Source organism: Syngnathus acus, chromosome 4 (assembly GCF_901709675.1).
Source record: "Syngnathus acus chromosome 4, fSynAcu1.2, whole genome shotgun sequence".
NCBI classification, from domain to species: Eukaryota; Metazoa; Chordata; class Actinopteri; order Syngnathiformes; family Syngnathidae; genus Syngnathus; species Syngnathus acus.
In genome coordinates, this window is record NC_051090.1 from 1,757,298 (window position 1) to 1,780,331 (window position 23,034).

Here is a 23,034-nt window from a genome sequence, read left to right on the forward strand (position 1 = left end):
GGAATGGAGCGCCCACAGTGGAACAAAAATTGTGCTCCTCTGCTCAGTGCGTACTACAGCCAAAACAAAACAAAAAACAGGAAAGAATTATTATTTAGAAAGAGAGATTGAACAAATGATAGCACATCTGCCTCTGTGCTTTTTGTGGGTTTTCTTGGGTGTTCCCATTTCTTCCCACGTTCCAAAAACAAGCATGTTTGCTCAATGGTCCATAGATGTGAGCTTGAATGGATATTTGTCTACATGTGCCGTGTGATTGATTGATTGACTGATGACCAGTTGACTACCCACCCCGATGCTCAAAACAAAGTAGAAAGTAGAAAAGATCCCCTTAGTATAAATCAGCAATTGGAATTTCCAAAAAAAAAAAAAGCTTTAGCAGTTTTTCGACTCCCTTTTTGGTGCCAACACGTTCGTTTTATCTTTTCAACTGGCTGCCTTTTCGTTGCTGCTGCCAGAAGCTGTGCGTTGTGCCATAGCAGCCTCCCTGGTCCAGTTGGGTCCTGTTGGAAACCTGTTGGACTCTCCCTCAGTGCACATAAAGTAGCTGGTGGCCAGCAGTCGGCCTAACTGGACCAAACGCACCAAAGGGAGGTTTCCGTTCACATTCCTTCTGCAGGGTTGTGACCATCCCAACAACAAGCGGTGTCATGTCAACCTTGGTCCAGACCCTCATTTTCATGCGAGATTTCAGAGTTCTATGAAGCACAGAACATATAACTGAGGGTTATTGTTCCAGCTGGCAGTTTCTAATTCACTGTAATTCACTTTGAGAGACTGTTGCTGTTATCCAAATGTCTTTGCTGTTAAGTCACTGTCTGATCTGCATTAATAAATGTCAATGCTTCTATTCATCGCTGCTCTTTGAGCTTTTATTCCATTTTGCAATGATTGATTTCCAAGTCGTGCAAATAACAGGACATTTTGCTCTGTAACTGAAGAGTGAAGAGGCAAATATAGAAAGGCAAGTTGAGTGTGGTTTGTGCTTACGTCATGCAATGTACGCTATAACTGTGTCCGCTAGAGGGAGCTCTACTATCGTGCTGAGAATTGCAGACTTCTAAAATGTGCCCAACTTTTTTCTCGAGTGAGAATGAATGGTGAAATCAGTTTGCACATATCTTTTAAATTAAAAAACAAAAAAACAGCCATGGACATTCTTGCAAAAAAAAGTGTCAAACGTATACACCCCAAGGTTCTTGCTCATGTATTTGAAGCATATCCATTCATATGTCCGTACGTATCTGACATTAGAGAGGCCAGAGTCAGCCAACAAAGCATTAATGAGACACTTGCTATTTGCTTTTGGCAGCTGCAAGGCAGACAGGACGTAATGTTCTGTGCCAGGTCTGGACCATAGATAGACTGACTGACTGACTGTGCATGCTGCCATCTGATGGTCATCATTACACCCAGATGGGGCAATCTAAGTGCTGGGAATGTAAAAGTGACCCAATGGCTGAATGTGCAATCTGAAAACTGATGGGAGTCCATTGTGTTGTTGTGCTCCTGATATTTCAGATGTTTTGCAGACTCCTCCCACTGCTGTTGCTGCTCCTGCTGCTGCTGCTGCTGCTGCTGCTGCACATGATCTTCACAGTTCTGCCTGATCCATTTTACAACAGTAACGAGATCCTCTCCAAGCTGGATTTGTCACAGTCACACCTTCTTCCAACAAAACTGCCACTATATGTCCTTGAGGACCATGAAGTCCACTTGAATCTTAAAGTGGAAGGTTTGTTTATGTGAGCGTGACAAGCCTCTCTGCATAGCAAAGTCAATGTAAACCGTCTCCCTTATAGCAACTTCCTGACTCAGCATGGAAGTTGGACATGCAGATTTACGACTGCCCCGCACGTGCGTGACTCGCATCCGAGCAGCCAACTTCTGAAAAACAACTCAGTTTGGAAACATGAGAGAGAGAGAGAGAAAAACAGCTGGCTGAATGTGCGGGGATTTGTCAAGAGAAGCAGTACAGTGTGATAAATGCTAATGAAATGATGGATGCTACAGTTTGTTTACTGCTCATCACAATGTGCTCGCTATCTCTCATGGATTGTAAACAAGCCTTAATTAGAAAGGGGAGCTATTCGATTTCTCGCTGACATCAGAGCTGCGTGTTTGTGCGCACAAACTGGGTCACAAGAGCCCACAAATAAGGACCATGAAAATCCTTTCAATTAAATGTGCTTGCATGAGCAAGGTTGGAGATGCCAAAGTTTCTTTGGGTGATAGCGCATCAAACAATCTGGACAAGGTGTGGAGCAGTTTCAAACTTTACAAGAAGTGCATTTTTATGTGAAGAAAAAAAAAACATTTAAGATTGTGCACAAGAATTATCCAGTGAATCAGTTGTTATCGCTTTTTTTTTTCTCTTCATGGGCTGCCGAGACAATGAAGACAGGAAACTGGAGACAAGGAAGGAGAAGGAGGGTAGGAGTGCTGGTGAGTGGTAGCAGAACCGGTCTGATCCAGTGTGGGCTGCGTGCGTGCCCCTCCTCATGTTCCTCATCCTGCCCTCCTCTCTCTCTCTCTTAATCACAAATTGACCTCTGACCTGTGTCAAATGCATGGATGATCTCGCACGCATGCCCTTCATACTTTTGCAAGGACTCTGTGCTACTATGAGCCTATTTAGGTTGCCCTTAATCTATTTATACTTTCTGTGCTTACTAGAAAGTTTCACAAGAGTGGCTGGCGGGGGAGAGCATGCACATTGCACGCAGGAAGGCCGGAGCTTGGATCAGAACCACCAAAGCGCCACGCCGCCATATGCATTCCAATACACACGTGAGTGAAAGAACATCAGCGTATCGAGTGTGGTGGTTTTCAGACAATGACAAATCCTGGATCTCCTTGATCAGTGCAACAACTAGGACGACTCCCATTTCTAAGATGGCCACGCCCACGAAACCAGGCTACTGTCACGGGTAGGCAACTCCGGTCCGGGCCTCGAGGGCCGGTGACGCATCCTAAAGTGTGCGAGCGAGCAGCAGGTTGGCGAGGTCGTGCTGGCCGCCGGTCCCAGACATCATGAGAACTGCTGCTATTAGTGGACGCAGCCAGTTGGCAAATCCGAAAATTATTTTCATACTAAACCTTGTTCTACTTTCAGCCTAGATCACACGCACATACTATGAATATATTTTACAGCTCCAAGCATCTTTGCCATTGCAGCAGAGATGAGAGTCTCATACGGCTTATTCCTTTATTTTTATTTTATTTTTACAAAAATACATGCAAGTTTAACAAAGTTTTGTCATCCATTTTCACTCATGGCTGCAGCACCTTTTCACCAACTCGCCAAATGGACTATTTCCAAACACCAATAATATATCATTAATATCTGAATGTGGTGAGGTTCAAAGCGATATGAGAAAGAGGTCCGTTTCCAAGCAGAAAATCCCTCAGGCTGCAAATGTCCATGGTTATGAACCAGCTCACATGACTCATTTGATGAATAGTCATAAAAATCAAATGCCCCCTTCAAATCCAAATCCGCCCTGCCGCCTGATCCAAGTCATGAAGGATTTTGGCAAAGTCTTTCCTTTAACCACAGCTGAAAATCACTTGCACCTGGACAAGGGTGAGGCTCTACCACTTTTATTTTCCATTGCAAAACACCTCAGTCATGTTTCAATCATTTCGTCACAAGTTGGTCTGGATGGGAACTCCAAGCAAATACAGGTCACGCTCCTGTAAATAATCGCTGTCTTTTTCCACAGATTGAATATCTGCATCATGTTTTCCATGCAAAGGTCCAGCAGTCACACGGACACTAAATTAGATGTAGTTGGGCTCATCTCCGCATAGCTGCACGTTGGCGTGCTGGAGTGGCAGAAGAGTGCCAGAGCGAGACACCATTGTGGTTTTGTGGCCCATGTGGATGTCTTCATCGGTGTGCTGGCGATGTCATCATCTTTTTCAGAAGGTGAGCAAAAAAAATCCTTCCTTTCCGAGAGCTGAAGAAGCAGTGGCCTAAATGATGACTGTTAACCAAAATGTTTTCGGAGAAGTTTTAGGTGGCACCAAAGATTCCGTTGACTCTTGGTGATGTCGATGTTCCTTTCAAAGATGAAGAATCCAGACCCAGAAAATAAAAACCCTGTCACAGTTTGGCTTTTTGGGATCTTGACTCAACCGGCAATTAAACAAGCTTGTTGACCTCTACTTGTGACCTTCCAATGACTTCACCTGCAGATAAAGCCCAACAGTTTTTACTTTCTGGACCTGAATAGAGTCAGGTGCCTACCAAGAGAGAGCTTGATCTGCAGCCATCAAACCTGACAAGCATAAAGTTCAAGGGTCATGCTGCTCAAATGGCCTCTTAGCCTCTTATGGAGGGGCTGGAGGAGGCGAAGGCCCAATAGAACTTGGTGCCATTTGCAACTGAGATAAGTCAAAGTGTCAGCAGATGAGTCCGCCAACGGGGAAGAAACATCAACAGTTGCCACCACCGAGTATGTTGCAAAGATGACATTGGAGGATCTGGCTTAAGCAGAGTGTGATGCACGAGCTGGCTCCCTTTATACTGGCAATGATGCACGGGCCAGCCTCGTGAGAACTTTATAGGACACTTGGGTCCTAAATCCTCGTAGCCTCCTGCTCACCTCGCAGCCTCACTGAGGGGCCAAGCCAGTGAGAAGCAGCACAAACCGGAGCGAGCCAGCGCCGACGCCTCCTTCTTCCTCTTGCTTCTTCCTCCACACACTCGCGCTGCCTATTGTGTCTGGATTGAGTGTTTCAGGTTGCCTTAATGCATAGGTGTCAAAGTCAAGGCCCGGGGGCCAGATACGGCCCGTCACGTCATTTTATGTGGCCCGTGGAAACCCATTTTGCATGTGTCATGACTAAAATTGTCTTCACATGGGTGCCCTTTGACTGGAGATGCTTCAGGTCCATCATGATTTGTTGATCTGTTTGATGACTTCATGGCTCAATGGTTATAAACTAAAGAGCAAGAGGCTAAAAGGAGGTTTTGCTCCACCTATGGGAATGGAAGAGGCCAATAGCTGTCTCAAGCTGGGCACGCACTGTGGGAAGAAAATCTGACTGGGAGTTGGCCCATTCCCTTGTTGACAGCTCCTAACCAGCCATAGGAAGGCTTCTGATCTGCCTGCAACGTAAGGCTTTATCTTTGGAAGTTTTGGGCACAAATGACAAGCTTTTGTTTTGTTTTTTTTGCAGATGGCCATCTTTGACTCTTGACAACATGCATGAATGCCATCTACAGGACTGAAGTGGAAAAGCCCTGACCTCAATTGGAAAAGTGAGTGATAGTTGGTCTGTGCACTAACACCACTTTTTTTTTTTTTCCATCTGCAAACAATTATAAAAGTGTACAATTAGTGTATGCCTCCGAGTGAGAGTGAAGCTTTGTACATACATTTCCTCCAGGTCCAGGAACACATATTTAGATAAGGCAACGATACACATGGAGCACAGGAAGCACTTTTGTGTCGTTTTGCGCTCGACTACTGCAGTTGGCTGCCGGCAGCACAAAGCAGCAACTGATGTTATCACCACTTGCACAAAACTCTTACCACAGCTACATAACTTGAATGTTGTCTGACACAAAACAGTTTTAACTCCTAAAAACATTAGAATGTACCACCATCATCCACATGTATGGCTGTAAATCAATCAATAAATGAATAAATAAATAAATAAATAAAATATATCATATAAAATAAACAATAAATATGTAAATAAATAAATAAATAAATAAATAAATAAAAAGTTTTGCAGAAAAAAACAACTAGAAGATTCATGGGGTCATGAGATAAGAATTAAAGTACTTGGGAGTTAGTCAAAAATCAAATGTGTTGAGCATTCGTCGTCTCATTTTCTAGAGAAACATAAATCATTAAGAATAGAAAGTGTGAAGCAGCTGATGAGTTTGTTGTGCTACTTGGGCGTAGCCTCTCACCCAGTAGGTCATGTAATCTTCCTCCTGCAAGGACATAAACAAAGCTCCCTGTTAACACAGTTTGAGAAAAGCACTGTTGTGACGCAAAACATTTTCACGACTTGATCATTTATCTTTAGTTATGGATAAATCACATTTCACAAAGTAATTTGATTGCGTGGCCTAAATGAAGCCCTCAAAGGCCACTTCATTAGTCTGATTGAATCCAATTAAAGAGCTGATACTGGGCCCTTGCAGTTTTGTTGTTAATTTAATATTACTGGGGTGGTGATGATGAGAATGTACCAGGTCATATTTAAAATGGTGTCCACGGGTTCGTCTAACGGATTTTCCTGCTGCAAATCACTTTGGTGGTGTTTGCCTTAATGCTAAAAGATGGAAATGGAAAAATACTGTACATGAAAGCAAAACCGGCTGGAGGATTTAAATGTTTCAACACGTCTCAGTATTTAATTGCGACCTTTGCATGCAGGGCACCTGTCAATCAAATGTGGGACATTGTGTGTGTGTTTCTGCCACTGTTTAAAGACCATGTGATGTCACCACCACAGCCCCAGATAAAGTCCTGTGGCAAAGTCCGGGGGAACTTCTCACTTGGTTATCATTGGCTGAGTGTACTTTTTTTTTTTGCTTGACAACAGCTCAGCCAATGAGAACTATGTTGACGTTCAACAGCTGTCTCAGCAGCAGACATGCACTCACACGCAAACACTTGAGTTTCATTTCCCTTTTGTTTTTAAATCCCCAAGCCGGTTTGTCTACTTTTTGTATTATTCGCAAAGGTCATCTTCCTCCCCGCATCCGTCACGTTAAAGAGAAAAACAGTTCTACGAAGAAATGTCAACAGAATAACATCTTGGATCTGTGCACGAGCGAAACCTTTTGTTACATTGCGACAAGATCACACGCACACACACACACACAGTAGCATGCATGCACATCCTCCATATGTTATTACACTTCAGCACAGCTGGGGATGAACAGAGGAAGTCTGTGTGCGTGTGTGTGTGTGTCAACTAATACTAGCCTGCTATTTAAAAGGCAGTTGACACTTGCCTGTCACACTCTTGTATATTAAAGTGTAAATGTGACACTTCTTGCATGCATAGTGTACATTTTGCTATTAATATGCACAAAATATCCATCCAGTGCATGCAAACGTGTTGCCATGTAGCACACCGTTGTCACATCTTTAGAACTTTAAAAGGAGTTCCAATGTTTGTATGACGTCCTTTAATTGAAAGAAACCTTTCTGAATCCGGCAAAATGTGTTTTTCTCTATACATTGTTTATGATGGGTGAGAGGTTTCATGGGCAGGATGTTCTCTTGGCTAATCCCCGTGTCAGCAGGAGAACAGCATGTTCTGGCTGCGTTGTTTTTTTTTCCTTCATGCATTCAAGCCAGCACCAGTCTTTGATTGTTTTCTCCACTTTTATCACAATTCAGATCAGAGCCCAGATTAGATTAGATTGATTCCCGGGCCGTTTCAAAGTCCAAAAGATTCCTTTGTGTGCGTACAGAGGCGACTAAATATGAACTCAAATCTAAAAACTTTCCTGGTAAAGCATCATGGTGTGACGGCTCCTCAGAGGTTGTTTTTTGCTATAGGTTTCATAATAGTTGTCTCGAATGACTTCAGACTTCCCTCCAGGCTGTTTTCCAGAGCGTTTGTTCTCTATCCGATGTTTTTCTTTGCATTTGACAAGTAAATGACGGTTTATAATGTAATGCAGATGCAAGCCTGCATAACTCTTGTGGCCCTACCAAGAATTGGCATCAAAATAGAATGTTTACTCCTCGCTAATGGTGAAGATTCATGCGTACAAATAGTCATCTTGACATTTTTCTATTTTGGGAAAGTGGATGGGAAAATGAAACATTGACATCTGTGTTTATCAGACACTAACAACTTTTTTTTTTGTTTAATCTCATCCACACAAAGGAGCTGAATTATGTAGCCAGTTTGCAAAAGTCTCAAACAATTGAGGGACATGTTTTGTTATTTTGTTTATCAGGACAGACTGGTCTGTGTCGGGACTCGTCCCCGGTTGTGATATTCTATGTAGGTTGTCATGGTTTCCGTCCATCTGTGTACTCGCCCCTCCCTTCCTGTGTCAACTCACAATCCAATGTACTAATCATCAGAGTCACCTGCCTCTCATTACCTGTCTGTATTTAAGTCCTGTCTGCATGTCATTCCCTTTTCGGCTTGTTCATGTCTCACATCTCTTGTTTCTTGGTTCCTGTCTTTGTCAGTTCTGTTTCGGTTAGCCGGTCGGTTACTTAAGTTATGCCGGTTGTGTTAGTTTGTTCCCCTTATCCTCTCTTCCAACTCCCTTTTCCCTTGACTAAACCAAGCCGGTCCAAGCTGCATTTGGTCGCTCTGCTCCATTCCGTCTGTTCTTGTTTCAATGCTGCTCACTGTGTTTTTTTCTTGACAGAAATGTTGCCCTCCCAAAATGGATGAATTGTAAGACTGTCAACAGCCCCTGGCCTTTCCTAATGCGACCTGGGCATGGGACTCCATCAGCAGGGTAACCATATGACCTTTCCAGCTGTACTTTTGACTTCAGATTTCGACTTGCCCTGTGGGATTCCAATGCGTCTCCCATGGGATGCGTGACGGCTCAAATCTGTTTTGCACAAAAAGTCACCAGTCTAGCAGGCCCAATGTTTTTGGCTGTCTATTTTTTAAGCATTTTGTCTGATCCAGAAGGAACTTTCATAATTATAGTGTGTCAAAGAAATGTTTGTCTTTATCTTTTACATGTTGAAACATTTTCTTATTTTAACCCCCCTAAAAAATTATTTTAATAATGGTAATTTAAATGATTACCAAGATAATGGTAGCTTTGGACTATTTAGCAAATAGTTATTTCATTTGAAAATGGAACGTTGCATACTGCAATTCAAAGAAATCCTGTGTTCAAAACAAAGGCTAATTAATTGAGTCACGTCAATAGAATGTGTTTTGGCCCTTTCCAACAAGCAGTTGACAGCTTGCTCAACTGTTTTTAAAGATGGAAAGATGCGCCTCGTGTTTTTGTGCAGAGGGACTCCCCGTTGGCCACTCGGCCAAGAAAGAGAGAAAAACAGAGCCATGAGGTTTCACCTTTCAGCGTCCCCTCACAGGACGCAGTAGATGCGAAAAACCTGTTTTGTTGCCCTCTGACTTGGAAGCAGCGGGAGCTCCTCTGAAGTAGCATTATGCTGTGAGATGCTAGCTGGGGGCCCGGGATGCTTGTGGTCCCCAAGTCACATCCACACGCTAAATGTCCAATAGTGTGTGAGCCACGAATGGAAATCAGAAAGTCCGCACGTGTCAATGGGGGGGGGGGGGAAACACCTGAAGCATATCTGTGCAGAATTTGGACATTTTTTGCAGTAATAAATTTTTGTTTCTTGTATGTTTTTTGCTGATGTTATTTTTCATCCTGGTTTTTCACTCTATTTATTTTGCAGCTGTTTTTTTTTTTAACAGTCCTTGCCACACTCTCCTTTTCCAATTGGTGGAGTAGTAGAAGTAAATCAATGAGCAACATTTCAACATCTACTTGATGCAATTTTGTGGAGGCGTGGCTAGCGAGCCATTTAATTTTGGAGCTAATCCAGACAAAAGCAGTAAATCAAATGATTAATAGGTGCTATTTTTTTACCAGACTGACTCATTCGGATTCTTCTTGAGGCTACAGCTGAGCCTCAAGAAGAATCCGAATGAGCCTCCATAGCCCCACCTTTCATTTAATTAGGATGACACAAACAATTTTTTTGGTTTGTGTTTCAGGAGGCCTTTCCACTTTATGTGACATGTTATGAGATGACTGGGCATGTCTGTCAAGTTGAGCATTACTGTTGATTTCATCAGCAATGGAGGGCCACCTTGATTTTCCACTCAGAATATTTGCAGCAATGGCAAGAGTCTTTTTGTTAGGTTGCATGACAGCCTTTTATGAAATGAAAATGATGAAATGAATACACTGTTGTGTGTTGCAAACGAAAACATCAAAACAACCACAGGCTGTTTCCACTGACATCAGCAAGATGAACATAATAGCAAATTTGATCTGAACTTTATTGCCAAATAGTAGCTGCATATTTTTCTTTATATGACTTGAACAATGCTTGGCCAAGAAAAGACCACAAGGCAGAATTTCTGAAATATGGTGATAAATTACAAGACAATTTTATATAGAATTTTTTTTTTAATAATTCAGTCAGAGCACATGTTCTGTATCTATATAAATCTATTGTTTGCTCGTGATGTGTGTAAATCACGTGACTTTACAGTGATAGGCTATATTTAAATCCTCCGCAAACAAATTAGCTTTCTTTCTCTTGGGCTCTGCCTGTTTCCTTCCTCTTTGAATTTCACACACCAGTCAACTTTATAACGCCTGAGATTGGGCACATAAAAGCACGAGAGGACATCTGACTTCTCGGATTCGTATCCAGTATCCGTAAAGAGTGACCATAAATACTTTTCTTTCCGATGATGATGGAAACAGCGGGCTGTGTAATCAACTATACAGTGATGAATTTAAAAAGAAGTCCTGACTGTCTACCGATCTATACTCGTAGCAATTTTGTGAAACAAGACAATAAATCTATTCTAAATACTTCAAAAAAATAAGATAAAGTTGATGTTAGTAGCATGTTGGCTAGGTGCAATCATTGCCATCCTCATGTGTCCACCCGGCCTACTGTACAATTTTAGATTGGGACTGGAAACACTGACATTTGTTTCTATATTCAATATATTGAAGTTTTCTGTTACATTTGATTGTATTGGATCTTTGAAGACATTGGATGACTCCGTTGCCTTGAGACGCTGCAATCTATCTTGCAGCTTGACGAAGCATGAACTGTTCCTCCCGGTCACATGACAAACATGCCTTGACAGAAGCAAAGACACTTGAATTCTAGGAAACATTCAGCCAAGGTGCAAAGTAAAACCAAAAAAATCCCCCTTATTTGCTGCGTAAACATGCTGCAGCGCTCCTTGCTCAACCTGACACCGACGTTAGAAAGTTGGCCAGACAAACTTAACGCTCAGGCCCACGTGCACGACGCCACGTGCACGTTTAAAAAGCAAGTCATGAGAGAGGGAAGCCCCCGCCTCCTTGACGTGACTCCACACGAGCCAATGGCAGGAAGAAAAACACTGGAGCGCTCTGCTTTTTCTGCTTTCCTCAATTTCCACATACCAGAGTTGCCTATGTGGTGTGGCGAGGAAGCTTTGACTTAGGCTGTCGCTACGTGGGGCCCGTTTCCACGAAACTTATCCATTTTCTGGATATTTCACATTGCATGGCTTATATTTGAAATCGAGTTTGCCACTAAATCAAGTGAACGAAAATCAGCAGCTTTGTTTACTTGAGGGTTCTTCCCTCGCTTAGCCTTTGTTTACTTAGCCATAAAATGTGACGTCAGATTAGGGACTTTTCTTCCCCGAGGCACCATCATAAATGGCACTGAAAACGATTCAAAGGTCAAGCTTGCAATTACTTTGGATACAGAATGGAAAAATGAAAGTTAGCTCCTGCATGGACGTCGTAACAAACTTAAGAATGGCTTGTGGAAGAGCATCTGGTCCGAGTATCAAACCAAAACTGAAAAAAAAAAGATTGATGGGCGGAAAAATCGACAACTTGCACGACATTTGCAATACAATAAATTCATTTCTCGTAACATTTTAGACAATGCGCAAAACATTATGGATTACTTACTCAAGTTAGTCTCATGCTAGAAATTCTTAGTTCATCTCTCAAAAATAAACAAAAGTGTCACTGAACACGTCCATTGTGTTGACAATGATTTGAAGTTACACCTCTGAGTATGTGGAAGATGGATTCATTTGTTGTCAGGCCGTCTCATTGTGATTCAAAAAGTGCGACATAACACGAGAAAAAAAAAAACACAAGACAGTCTGCATAGAGAAACTTGCATGTGCCGTGCTCTTAGTGTAACTCTATACAATAAGCGACACACATTTTTTTCCCCCTTGAACATAGTGTTCCTTTTGTGCTAGCCAAGACCGATTGCGCAATCCAAAATTGCTCCTCTCACCGGCTTACCTCCGCTATTGTTTTCTTCATGCTCTGTCTCAAGACTGTGTGCTAATCTGACACCGTTTCCAAGAAAAATAAATTCCTCCGCACTGCTATCATGTTTGTCCCATCATTTCTCATTCCAGACCTGGCGTGCCGCCAGTAGGCCCATCCAAACATCCTCAGCGCATGCAAGGGAGGGGAAATCATTTTTACGTAAATAACACTCGGGGAATACATTCGCACAGCGAAGTGATTTTACCCTTGCTTCAGAAATGTCTCTGAGATTTGTCACACTGCAAGTCCCTCTCTGAAATATGACACAGATCTTTATTTTTTTTCTTTGCAGAGTTAAAGATGAAAGATGCATTCCTGCATATGTGGTCTTCTATGTCTGTAATGGCACCCTGCTCATTTAAGGAGTTGGTGGACTCCTTCTACTCACTGCTTGTCATTAGAGTCTCGCTCGCCTGCCAAGACAATGAAATGATGACTGCTTTAATAGGCAGGTGTTGATTTGATACTTGTTTTTTCTCTTCACTTTCATTATCTCCAAAACGCACATTTGAGTGATGGCGTTATCCAGCAAAGTCTGACATTTGTCTTATCGGTTTAAAATCATCATGCAAGAGTGGCAAACAAAGTATGCTGAAAATAAAGGGAGTCAATTTTTTTGTCAACAACATAAGGCAGCAATATGGCAACAATGAATGCATTTTTCACAAAGAACTCTTTTTTTCGGATTATTTTGCCATGTTGTTTATTATAAGATTTTTTTTCTGCTCCCTTTCAGAACTTCCGAGTGAACATCTCACAGCGTGGTGAGTATTCTCTGAAGTTACTCCGACTTCCATGAAGTCTTTAAACGGGGAGGATGAAGTGGAAGTCGATCCCCCCGCATCTCTTTGGAGTCAACAACATGGTGACGTAACAGCGCCTGCTCGCCGAGCGCTTTCAGTGGGCGTCTGCATGCGGCCCTTTTATTGCTCCGATCATCTTCTTGGCCTTCACATCAAAAGAATAATTCATAGCAGGCACTCATGAATGTCCTATTCAGAACTTCCAGTGTAGGAATGAATATTTGAAGAAGAGTGAACAAAATGCCTCTCAGTACTTTACTGAGTATTAAAAAGTCGGTCTTATATGAGCAACTAAACAAAGTTGTTATTTGTTGGTGTTATCGTTCACAAGCAATGAACGGGCCTTCTCTGGTTAGTCTGGCAACGTGCGCCTTGTTTTGGTTTGTCTGCCACAGCCATGTTTTGATGGATATGGAATGTGCAATACAACAGAAGAAGAAGTCAACTTCCCGACAACCTTGACACTATGTGTTGTGTTCCCGTTTATTGACAGCCACATCAAAGTTAATCCAATAGGAACGCAATAAGATAGCGGGAGTTTAGTTAGAAGGGAAAACAAAAGAGGAAGCTTGGAATCAAATATCCTTGAGTTGTCTGTTTAAGGTGCAGTAATTCAGACTAAAGAGTACTAAATAATAATGTGGATTTGAGTCTAGGCCAGACGTTATCGAAATTACAATATAAACACCTCACAGAAACCCTAACCCAGGGGTGTCAAACTAATTTTTTTTGCGGGCCGCATCGTAGTCATAGCTTCTTTATAACTGTCAACCCAAATAAATGTATGAGTTCCTCATATTATATACAGTTAAAGCTACAAAACAAACTGACAAATAACTTGTTTTCAAATCAGACGAGTAAAAACGGATGACACATGAATTTGATGCACAATTTGTCTTCGCGGGCCACGTAAAATGATGTGGCGGGTCGTATCTGGCCCCCGGGCCTTGACTTTGACACCAGTGCCCTAACCCTAGTTTGAAACCCTGACCCTAGTTTGAATGAATGAAATGTTTATTTTGTAGTCGATTTTCCAGTTTGAGGTTTCATTTCTTCTTATGTTTTTACTTTTATCAAAAAGGCCTGAGGTATGTAAATTGCAATTTCTAAGGAATATCTTCTTCAGGAAAGCAGCCAGCCAGCCAGCCAGCCAAGCATCCTGTTTGTATTCTACCTGATCTTGACAGACAGGATCCTCAACACTCGTGAGTGAATGATTCGTTCAAAAGAACGAATCTTTTCAGTGAAGGAGAGTGAACGAATCACTTCCACTTACCTGAAAAGGTATCAAAGCAAACTATTTGTACTTTGCTACTAGCCACCACTACTTTTTAACCTTCTAGAGTTTCTGTAACTCGGTCCCAAGCCGTAACACGATGTACAAATCAGTGAGATATGTTTACGCATGATAAAAATAACCGTGATCAGTGTCGAGGCAGAACAAATAGTCCAAGAGGAAATGAAATCCACATTTTACAAAACATGAGGCTTAGGCAAGGCGCTTTTGGGTTTGTGAAGTGTCGCTGTGCCTACTTTGGCCTGTAATTGTTGTTTTGATCCGCTTGGGTGTGGCTTGCTTCCAGTGAGCACTGCCTCTGGCAAGAATATATTTTTGACTCACTGAACACCATGTACCATTTGACTCACATGCAACAGTTGAAAAAAAGTGCAACCGTTTTGATTCGGTATTGTTTATTTGGAAAAACCACAATAAGGAAACTTTGGCAAGATTGTGATTTAACATTGTATAAAAATACATTCAATGCATTTTTCATGCATGAACCTGAAGACTTTTTTTTTTTTTTTTTTTTTAATTGAGAAAAAGTCATAATCCCAGAGTCAGGTTTTGGAATGTTCTTTGTCCATACACTCCAGAGGCATCTCCAGATTAAAGCTCGTCTTAAATCTGATCTGGTTAAACTTCCCAAATCTGCATCTGGCTCCCATCAAACGCTTGCAAGCACACGATTGCGGCTCCTTTTTATTATCAGCTCGGGGAGCTTAACACCGAGCCTTGTTCACTTTTATAAACAAACAGCCCATTTTGTTTCTGCTTTGCGCAAACCAAACTCAGCACCCGCTATCTGACACTTGCGCAATACAACAGTTTTTGTTCTATCTTTCCTCACTTCCTCTTTAACAACGTGTTTAAGTTTTCCCTTTTGCGTCTTTCTTTTGTCTTTACTGCATGCATAAAACATCTTTGTTTACAGTATGAGCTTGGTGGATAGTAGAAACCATCACAGGCACCGGCAACAATAATTGCACTTCTCTCTACACCGTTTAAAGATGACAGTATGATTGTAAAAAATGTCAGTTTACAACAAGGCACTTGACACGTTGAAGCAGCCGATAAAAGTGAGCTCACCCCTTCAACATGTTCCTTAAATCTCCATTCAGGTGAGGGGAATCGATGTTCGGGCAGTGTTTGTAGCTCTCATCAGGATTTTTTAAAAAAAAGAGAGAGAAAAAAAAAAATCACTGATGTAGCGCTGCCGCTTCCATTTTAGCAGAACCGTAAAGAGTTCATGTAAAGATTGGAAACAAAGCAGGGGGTTGCTCCTTCGTCTCGAAGTCCCCCCGACGGCGGCGCCGTCAACTTTGACAGTGGCGCTCGCCGCGGTCTCTCAGTGACTGCCGGTACGACCGGGTGCCACTTTTCAAAGAGGAGGAATCGGACCAATCTCTCGATTGACGAGATGAATCTAAATTGCTTGACACTCAGGCAGGGTCTTGCAGTTCAGCACGTCATGCAGCGAGGCCTCATGTGGAAAGGTTGAGGATTGGGGTCAACCTGGAGGAAGAAAGAAAGACAAGCGTGTTTTTTCTCTCTTTTTTGTATTCATTTGGTACAAAATGCCATTTCAAAATGATTGGAGGGTTTGGCTCACCTCACTGTACACAGGCGGAGGTCGGAAGCGGAACTCCTGCACAAAGGCCATGAGGGGCCTCTCGAGGATCCCACTCAGATCTTCGGCCGGCGGCGGTGGTGTTGCCGCCGCCGCGTTGTTGTTGTTGTCGCACTGCTCTGCTTCTCCCTCCGCCACCACCGAGCTGTACTCCGGAGGAGCTGCACGGAGAAAACAGGCACAATTATTCCACCCATCTGACTCAAACAGGTCCGAACATGAATCTGTTGACTCATTTTAATTGATTAAACCCACATGACCTTCATTGGCTTTTTTTCCCCATTGACAAATAAATCCGAAATGTTTTTTTTTTTTTTATAGGTTGGCGTGTGGCAAGTTGTGGTTTAACAAGCATTCAACTTAATGTCAGTGCACTGATTCAACTTGATTTCTTTTTTTCATGATTTGAAGTGAATGAAACTTACGCTCAGGCTGCTCTGGGATGGCCATCCGCAGCCACTCCAGATTGACGCTGTACTGGCTGCTGACGCTGGAGGTCCTGCTTCCAAACGGATGGAGCGGGATGGTGCCTATGACCAAGGGCAACTCCAGAAACAGCTTGGAGGTTCCCGGGACATCCACACACACCTGGTGGGGGATGAATTCCGGTCAGGGAAGACCCAAAAAGAGCAGCGAGGTGTGTGTGATCTGGCAACTGAGCTGACCTTGAGCATGTATTCCACTTTGATGATGCGGCACTGCAGAATGGACGGACCCACGGGCGGGATCTTGATGGCACGACCGTGCCAGGTCTCCCTGCGCCTGGCGCCCACCACGTCGCCGCTCAGCGTGGCCACCACGGCGCACTTCTGCTTCATGGTGCCGCGGGCGATGAACGTCTGAGTTTGAGTGATGTACGCTTTGGGCACCACCGAGCGGGAAGTTGAATTGTCAAACTCGGCAAAAACGGGGATGACCTCGCCTGTGGAGAGGAGGGAGAAAAGGATTCGTGGTCAACAAACAGGTTAGCAAATAAGGTGACTTGAGTGCTAAATGGTTTCCTTTTTACCTGGTGTATAACCTTTGCGGTCAATCTTTGCAGTAACAGACACTTGTCCAAAGTTTCGGTACCAAGTCCGTGCCATCTTATCCTTCGTGCCGGCCTGAGGTGCCTAAGAATAATAAAAAGCAAAAAATTGGCAAGTGTACTAAAAAACTATAAATAATAATCAATAAATAAATAAGCTAAAAAATAAATAACAATAAAAAAACAAAAATCAGCAAGTGTACTAAAAAATATGAAATAAATGATAAAATAATAAAACAAATAAAAAAAATTTAAAAAATCACTAGATATGATTGAATGCAAGAACGAGGAGGCTCACCAGCAGCGCCGGGGTGTTGATGTCAATGGGCTCAATGACAGTAAACTCCCTCTTGATCTTCCTGACCGTGGCCCAGGGTCGATGCAGCTTGACCTTGACCCAGTAACGAATGCTGCCGTGTTTCCCCTCAAAGGAGGTGACCAGCGTCTCTTCTGGCAGCTGGAAGCTGAATGGGAATTCATGTCTGCCTGCAGGAAGGATGGTCACTTCGCCATTATCTGAGGGAGAAAAACAAGACCATTTTTTTTAGACTCAATTCTCCATTCCATTGTGTTTCATTCGTTTACAGAAAAGATGTTGCCAGGAACTAGTCGAGTGACCAAAGCGACTATGATAAAAGTCGATCCTCCTTAAACTTGTTCATCTGGTTTAGCATTTACTAGTCGTAAACCTTTAAAGGTTGAGACCAATATAACATTCATACACCAATCAAACAGGAGCAGAAAATCATCCAAGACCTCGCAATCACATTGGCCCGCTTGCTCCGAGAGGCGGTTCCCCGCTCCATTGTGCTGACGGAGAACACGTTTTCCTCCAGCCCTTCTCAACTGATCTGCCCCCCTCCCTCACTTGGTGTCGGCGAAGGCCCACGAACACGTGTTTTTGTTTAACACGCACTACGCGTTTGTCCCCCCCCCTTTGTTGCTGGAAGCTTCCATTTGATTTCCATTACAATACCTTGACTGTCAGATTCCATTGATGGTTTGAATGGGTCAATGTGTTGAGGTAATATCTGCACAAAACTACTTTCACCATGCTAAATACACAATAAGCACAAGATATGGATGCTTGCAACCCAGTTGGGTGACAAAACAAGTTGAACAAAGAATTGAGCACTGTGCAAGAAAAAAACTGAAGGCTTGGCCGTAAAGTCCTCTTTATGTTCTGAACAAAAATGTGTGCCCGATCAATTAAGAGTTCGGGAGCTGAAATAACCAAATATGAAGCCGACTTTCCTTTCAATAGTTGTTTTCAGACTGCTGCCCATGTTTGCTCACTTCAACAAGTTGACACTAACAAGGAAGTACCGTGTAACAAAGAAAACACCTCTACAAATGATTCCTATTAAATACAAAAAATGGAATTGGACTCAAATCTTCATGAACACAAATGTTAACTTCTATAAAGGCTCAGTTCAACAACATGTGTCAACAGCTTTTTGAGGAACAAGATGCCACATTTTGTGATTTGGAAAATGTACCCTGAACGCACCTTCAATGAAATATCAGCAATAATCATTTGTAATAGGAAACGGTTTGCTTGTTTGTTTGACATGAGGTCACTCGGGCTCCCTATTGTGATGCAAATGATTTGAGTGGATCTCCTGGAGGGGATGCAACCTTGAGAGGAGAGGAGAGGACTGACCTGCCTGCAGCAGCACCTCTCTGCGGTTCAAGTATTCCACCTCGTCGCTATAGTTCTGCGTATAAGCTGTGCTGGAGCCGGCCGAGCGGGACTCGGTCCAGTGCACTTTGGCAAAACCTTCGGCGTGCAGCTTCAGTGAGTCCACGCGACTCTCCCCGGTGAGCTCCAGCACCACCCGGCCGGACACCACGTCCCCGCTGCTGTACACGGGAGGACAGTCCACGTCCGGAGCGTCGAAGACGATGTCCAACTTTTTCAACTTGTCGAAAATCATTGTTGCTACTCGTCTTAAGTTATTCCTTTCGGTGTTGTGGGATGAAGATGCTGTTGCGCTTGCTGGTTTATAGTTGAGACTGTTTTGCAGTTTCGGTTGGAGGCCTATTTGGAGGAGGAGAAAGTGGGCGGGGCCACCCTGTCGATCGATTGTGTAAGCCTCAAAGAGAGGCATGAAGGCTTGGCGATGATGCCTTCACGTACGTCTCTTTCGAAACGACTTTACAGTACTTCTATTTTGTCCCTAGCTGTAATTCTCAATTCTGATACTTTAAAATGATTCAAATCCAATGTTAATCATCTATTTTCGTAAAACAAACAAGAAAACGATGGTTTGCATCAGTTACTAGGAAAAAAGTCAGAGCAACCAAATTAAAATATATTTACTTAAAAAAGACATTACTCAACTATGATGTTCACTTGGACATCAACCAAAGAGAAATAAACAGCTTCAAAAACACACCCAGACAAAGACAGAGTATCAATGTCAGCACTGATGTGTGCTAACAAAACGAAAGAGAAGTTAAAAAAAAAACAAAAAAAAAACATGCCCAGACAAATAAACAGCTTCATAAATGCCCGGACAAATGATGATGTCAGCACTGACTAACAAAACAAAAGTGAACTAAAAAAACCAAACCAAAACCAAAGGAAGGCCATCATGCATCATTCAAATCAACAACTTCTTCATTCTACTCTGCCACTTAAATCACTGGAAGAGTTTGTGCCTATAATCTACACATTTCCAGATAGACCTTGAATGCAGCGTTGAAAACATGCAGACTGGGTGTGGAGGCTGCAGCGAGGAAAACAAGGTCTGATCATCATGATTGGCGGTTCCAGGTTCTCAGAAGAGAACAGGATTATACAGAGTATGCTCAAGTTATATAGAAGCTCCCAGAAGAGGAAAATACTTTCATGCTGGCTGGCTGGCTGGGACCAAAATTGTTTACACCGCTTCTTCCATGACACTTGGGACACACTGCCAAGAAACCACATACTTGCGAAACTAAAGTTTGGACGAAGCAAGATGCATGTCCCTTTGAAAAAAACAACTGCACTACTAGTACTCTCAATCAGTATTCAAAGACAATTATGAATTTGCTCTTGATTGGCTACATTTCCAGAAACAAAGGACTGTTTTTCTATATTTGTTCATCAAAGGCCTGTTCTACCAAGACTGCTCGAGTTCTCATAAGGGACACTTGAGGGGTTGCAGAGATACCCCTGATTTGACTGCACAAATACTTTTTAAGGGCATTGCAAAAAGTTGAACATTTGAAGAAAAGCCTTTGCACTCAGGGAGTTACTCAATCACACTTTAATTGAGTCCTGATCAATTTGAAACCAAAAGACTGATTCTTGGAAAACAAAGTTGTTTACTCCTCAGTTGACTGGGGCGGGGAGTTAGCTCTTTACTGCCACCTAGTGTCCAGTTGGATGCAGTGTACAACTTGGCTGGGGATGTTTGAAGGTGAAAATAGTTGAGGAAGCATTACACTGCTCTTTGCCAAACTATAACTGCCCTTTAGTACATCTATTTGTGGAAAGAGTCAAACTACTAATAGACAGTATGGAGGTCAGAATTTTAACCAATGTGACTTAAAAAAAAAACACACTATTATTCATGGGAACTAGTTGAATATTGAATGGATGACTAGTTGCACTAAACTGCCCACAGATGATAATCTTTGTCTATATGTGCCCTGCAATTGATTGGTGACCAGTTCACGCAATACCTCTACTTTTGTCCAAAATCAGATAGGATAGGGTCCAACTCACCACAGAATGAGGTAAAACGGTAAAGAAAATTGATATCTGGATCATCAGGGACAAGAATTCAAGCTTGTGACGCTACCTGCTGGTAGGTTGTTGACAGCTTCCTACACTAGTCAATTGTTGACACTCTCTTACTAGTTAGTGACTTATTATTAGTGTTGAAACTGGGTCATGCTAGCAAATGCTCATAAAAAAAAACAAATAAAAAAAGCCATCATTTTGGAAGTCATTATTTATGTTTCACCCTGCAGTGCAGTCAGACATCCCACGCTAGCCAGTCCATCTCAAGCACGTTTGTTTATTCCAGCTTCCTCCGTCATTTATGATGGGTTCAAGTCATAGCTAAAAAAAAAAAAAAAAAACTATACAATTATGAATTTGAACACTGAAGAATGTGATGGATGGTGCAAAACAACAACAGACTAATTCATCTTTAGAACATGGAGGGCCTGTTTAACCAGGCCAAGGGGTCAAACCAAACTGCAGTGTTTTGAAAACACTTGATGAAACATTAACTGCCATCTACTGTTTATTCACTGGGTGTGATATGAACCTCAGGTTCAATTTCATTTTCATATCTGTGGAGATATGCATTCATGAATTTGATACCATTTATTGACTGATGGACTGATTATGCAGAAAGTATTTCTGCTGCTCTGGAGTTTCTGTGTTTATTGAAACAAGGCACATTCCTGATTTTAGTTAATAATAATTATAATTATGTATCATCTGTTGTCTAGTGGAAGAGCATTTCATTGTCGCTGGCACAGGGACATTAGTTGCGGTAAATAATTATTGGGCCAATCAAGTAAAACTGGGTCATTTCCTGAAGAACACCTTAAGAGATCTCACAGCACATTGGTAATTACTGCTGTAAGTGCCTAGTAATTGCGAATGACAGTGATTAATTATCAGGTGACTTGACAGTCAATACATTATGATGAGGTCAAAGGTCTCAATCTCAAATCTGGGTCAGAAATCCCTTATCAAGTTGAACACATGTCCCGACCTCTCTAAAAGCACACTCATCTTCGCAGCTTCGCATTTCTGCAACTTCACGTATACTAACCTCGGATCAGATGCTGTCTCTTCCTGAAGTAGGTAAACCTGGAGGTGTAGTCATTATAGACAGAGTTCATGCCACGGTTCTCCAGCCAGTGTGCTGTAGCTACACCTCGTCCCTGCACCTTCATGGCATGCACCTTGGTGTCCCGACGGAGCTCCAATACCACTTGGCCGGACACCACCTCTCCTCCGGTGAAGGCAGCATCTCCCTCACCATCCAGCTCCAATTTGAAAGACTTAATTGGATTCAACTTTAATGACATTTCTGTGTGAAGGGAAAAAAAAGAGGTGGGTTTCATTTTGCACATTGAATACAGCCAGTTGTTTTTAAAAGGTTAAAAATATCACCCATCCCATGTATGGGAAATACCAAACACTTTCATTGACCTATTTGTTTATTTCAACCGTAGAGATCAAATCGCTGCAAAAACGAATCAAGTCTTCAAACTATTCTTGCGTCGGTTATTAATACATTCTACACGTGGTGGGGAATAATAAATGGGAGCTTGCATCTCGTGAAAAGAAGGATTTCATGGCAATGTCACGTCTCAACCAATCAGGATTGAGAAATTGCTTCACGCGTTACAAATGCAGACAGCTGTCTACTTGTTGCACCGTCACGCTGTCAAATAATTACTCACCAGCGGTACATGGGGAATCCTCTCGAAGAACCGAAGAGAACTTGAGTCAACTGTCGGTGTCGAGTGCCAGTAAGTAATCTTTAAATAACATGTTTGCTTGGTTTGAGCACCCAGTAGCAGAAACTGTTTCATTCCTCCACCAATCACAATGGCCGCATTTGAGCCACGCCCACCCACCGAACGGCAGTCACGGGTTTGCTCTGCTTTTTTTTTTTTTTGTCATTTCATATTAAGTTTTCTTTCAATGGGTTGTTTTTACCTTCAGATTTGATTGAAATATACATTTAAAAAAAACTTAATTTATAATGATCACTGAGTGAAAAAAACATTTTGTGGTAAAAACATTGATTTGCTGCGCATGTGGTTGCGATATGCTTTTGTTTTGAAGGTGTGAAATTGTTGCTCGCTAGTCTGCAGTTTAGCTTCTTTCTGCAACTTCTAAAATGCATTGTTTATAACGACCACACTTTCTTGACAACGATTTGTATTACAAGCTTGCATATTAAGGTCAAGGCTATGTTTGCACGACAACACGGATTGTTTTTTGGGCTGATGTCATGCTGAATAACCCTTTCTGCAAAACACACAGCAACCATCTTGAAGTTGACAGTGTCAACAGGGTTGAAGTAGGGGTGTCAGTCAGGACAGTCTATGCCTTTGAATATTTCAGAAGAGGTTTATGTTTAAACCACATAACTGAAAAGTTTGGACTTTCAAATGGCCTAATTTTGCACTCCGCACTCATTGCATGTGTATCTGCACGTCTTTTGGAAATGCTTATTTAATTATAAGCCAGGTCAAGTTCTGTGTATATAAAACTGAAAAGAGACGTTCAAGTGA

The 23,034-nt window shown here is 42.3% G+C and overlaps 1 protein-coding gene and 2 long non-coding RNA genes across 5 annotated transcripts; 2 read left to right on the forward strand and 1 right to left on the reverse strand.

Annotated features, from left to right (window-relative positions):
• The first annotated feature begins 1,173 nt into the window (after nt 1–1,173).
• LOC119121248 lies at nt 1,174–12,688 on the forward strand. 2 transcript variants are annotated; one of them, XR_005097641.1, is made up of 8 exons: nt 1,174–2,445; nt 2,677–2,790; nt 2,865–3,253; nt 3,361–3,586; nt 3,726–3,931; nt 5,188–5,269; nt 8,372–8,464; nt 12,124–12,688. It is a non-coding gene; the product is annotated as an uncharacterized LOC119121248 (long non-coding RNA). The 2 variants fall into 2 exon arrangements; XR_005097640.1 differs by having other exon boundaries at nt 3,361–3,931.
• A 2,602-nt stretch (nt 12,689–15,290) lies between these two features.
• arrdc2 (arrestin domain containing 2) lies at nt 15,291–22,359 on the reverse strand. 2 transcript variants are annotated; one of them, XM_037249748.1, is made up of 8 exons: nt 22,195–22,359; nt 21,558–21,818; nt 17,072–17,289; nt 16,756–16,858; nt 16,412–16,668; nt 16,172–16,334; nt 15,729–15,907; nt 15,291–15,631 (listed from the first exon to the last, which is right to left on the reverse strand). In XM_037249748.1, exons 2-8 carry the CDS (start codon nt 21,814–21,816, stop codon nt 15,578–15,580), a joined length of 1,233 nt encoding a protein of 410 aa, XP_037105643.1. In that variant the 5' UTR covers nt 21,817–21,818; nt 22,195–22,359; the 3' UTR covers nt 15,291–15,577. The 2 variants fall into 2 exon arrangements, with proteins under 2 accessions (XP_037105643.1, XP_037105642.1); XM_037249747.1 differs by lacking the exons at nt 21,558–21,818; nt 22,195–22,359 and adding an exon at nt 18,437–18,761.
• Nucleotides 16,576–19,785, forward strand: LOC119121812. The gene is made up of 3 exons (XR_005097765.1): nt 16,576–16,710; nt 18,350–18,909; nt 19,459–19,785. It is a non-coding gene; the product is annotated as an uncharacterized LOC119121812 (long non-coding RNA).
• Nucleotides 22,360–23,034: the final 675 nt, after the last annotated feature.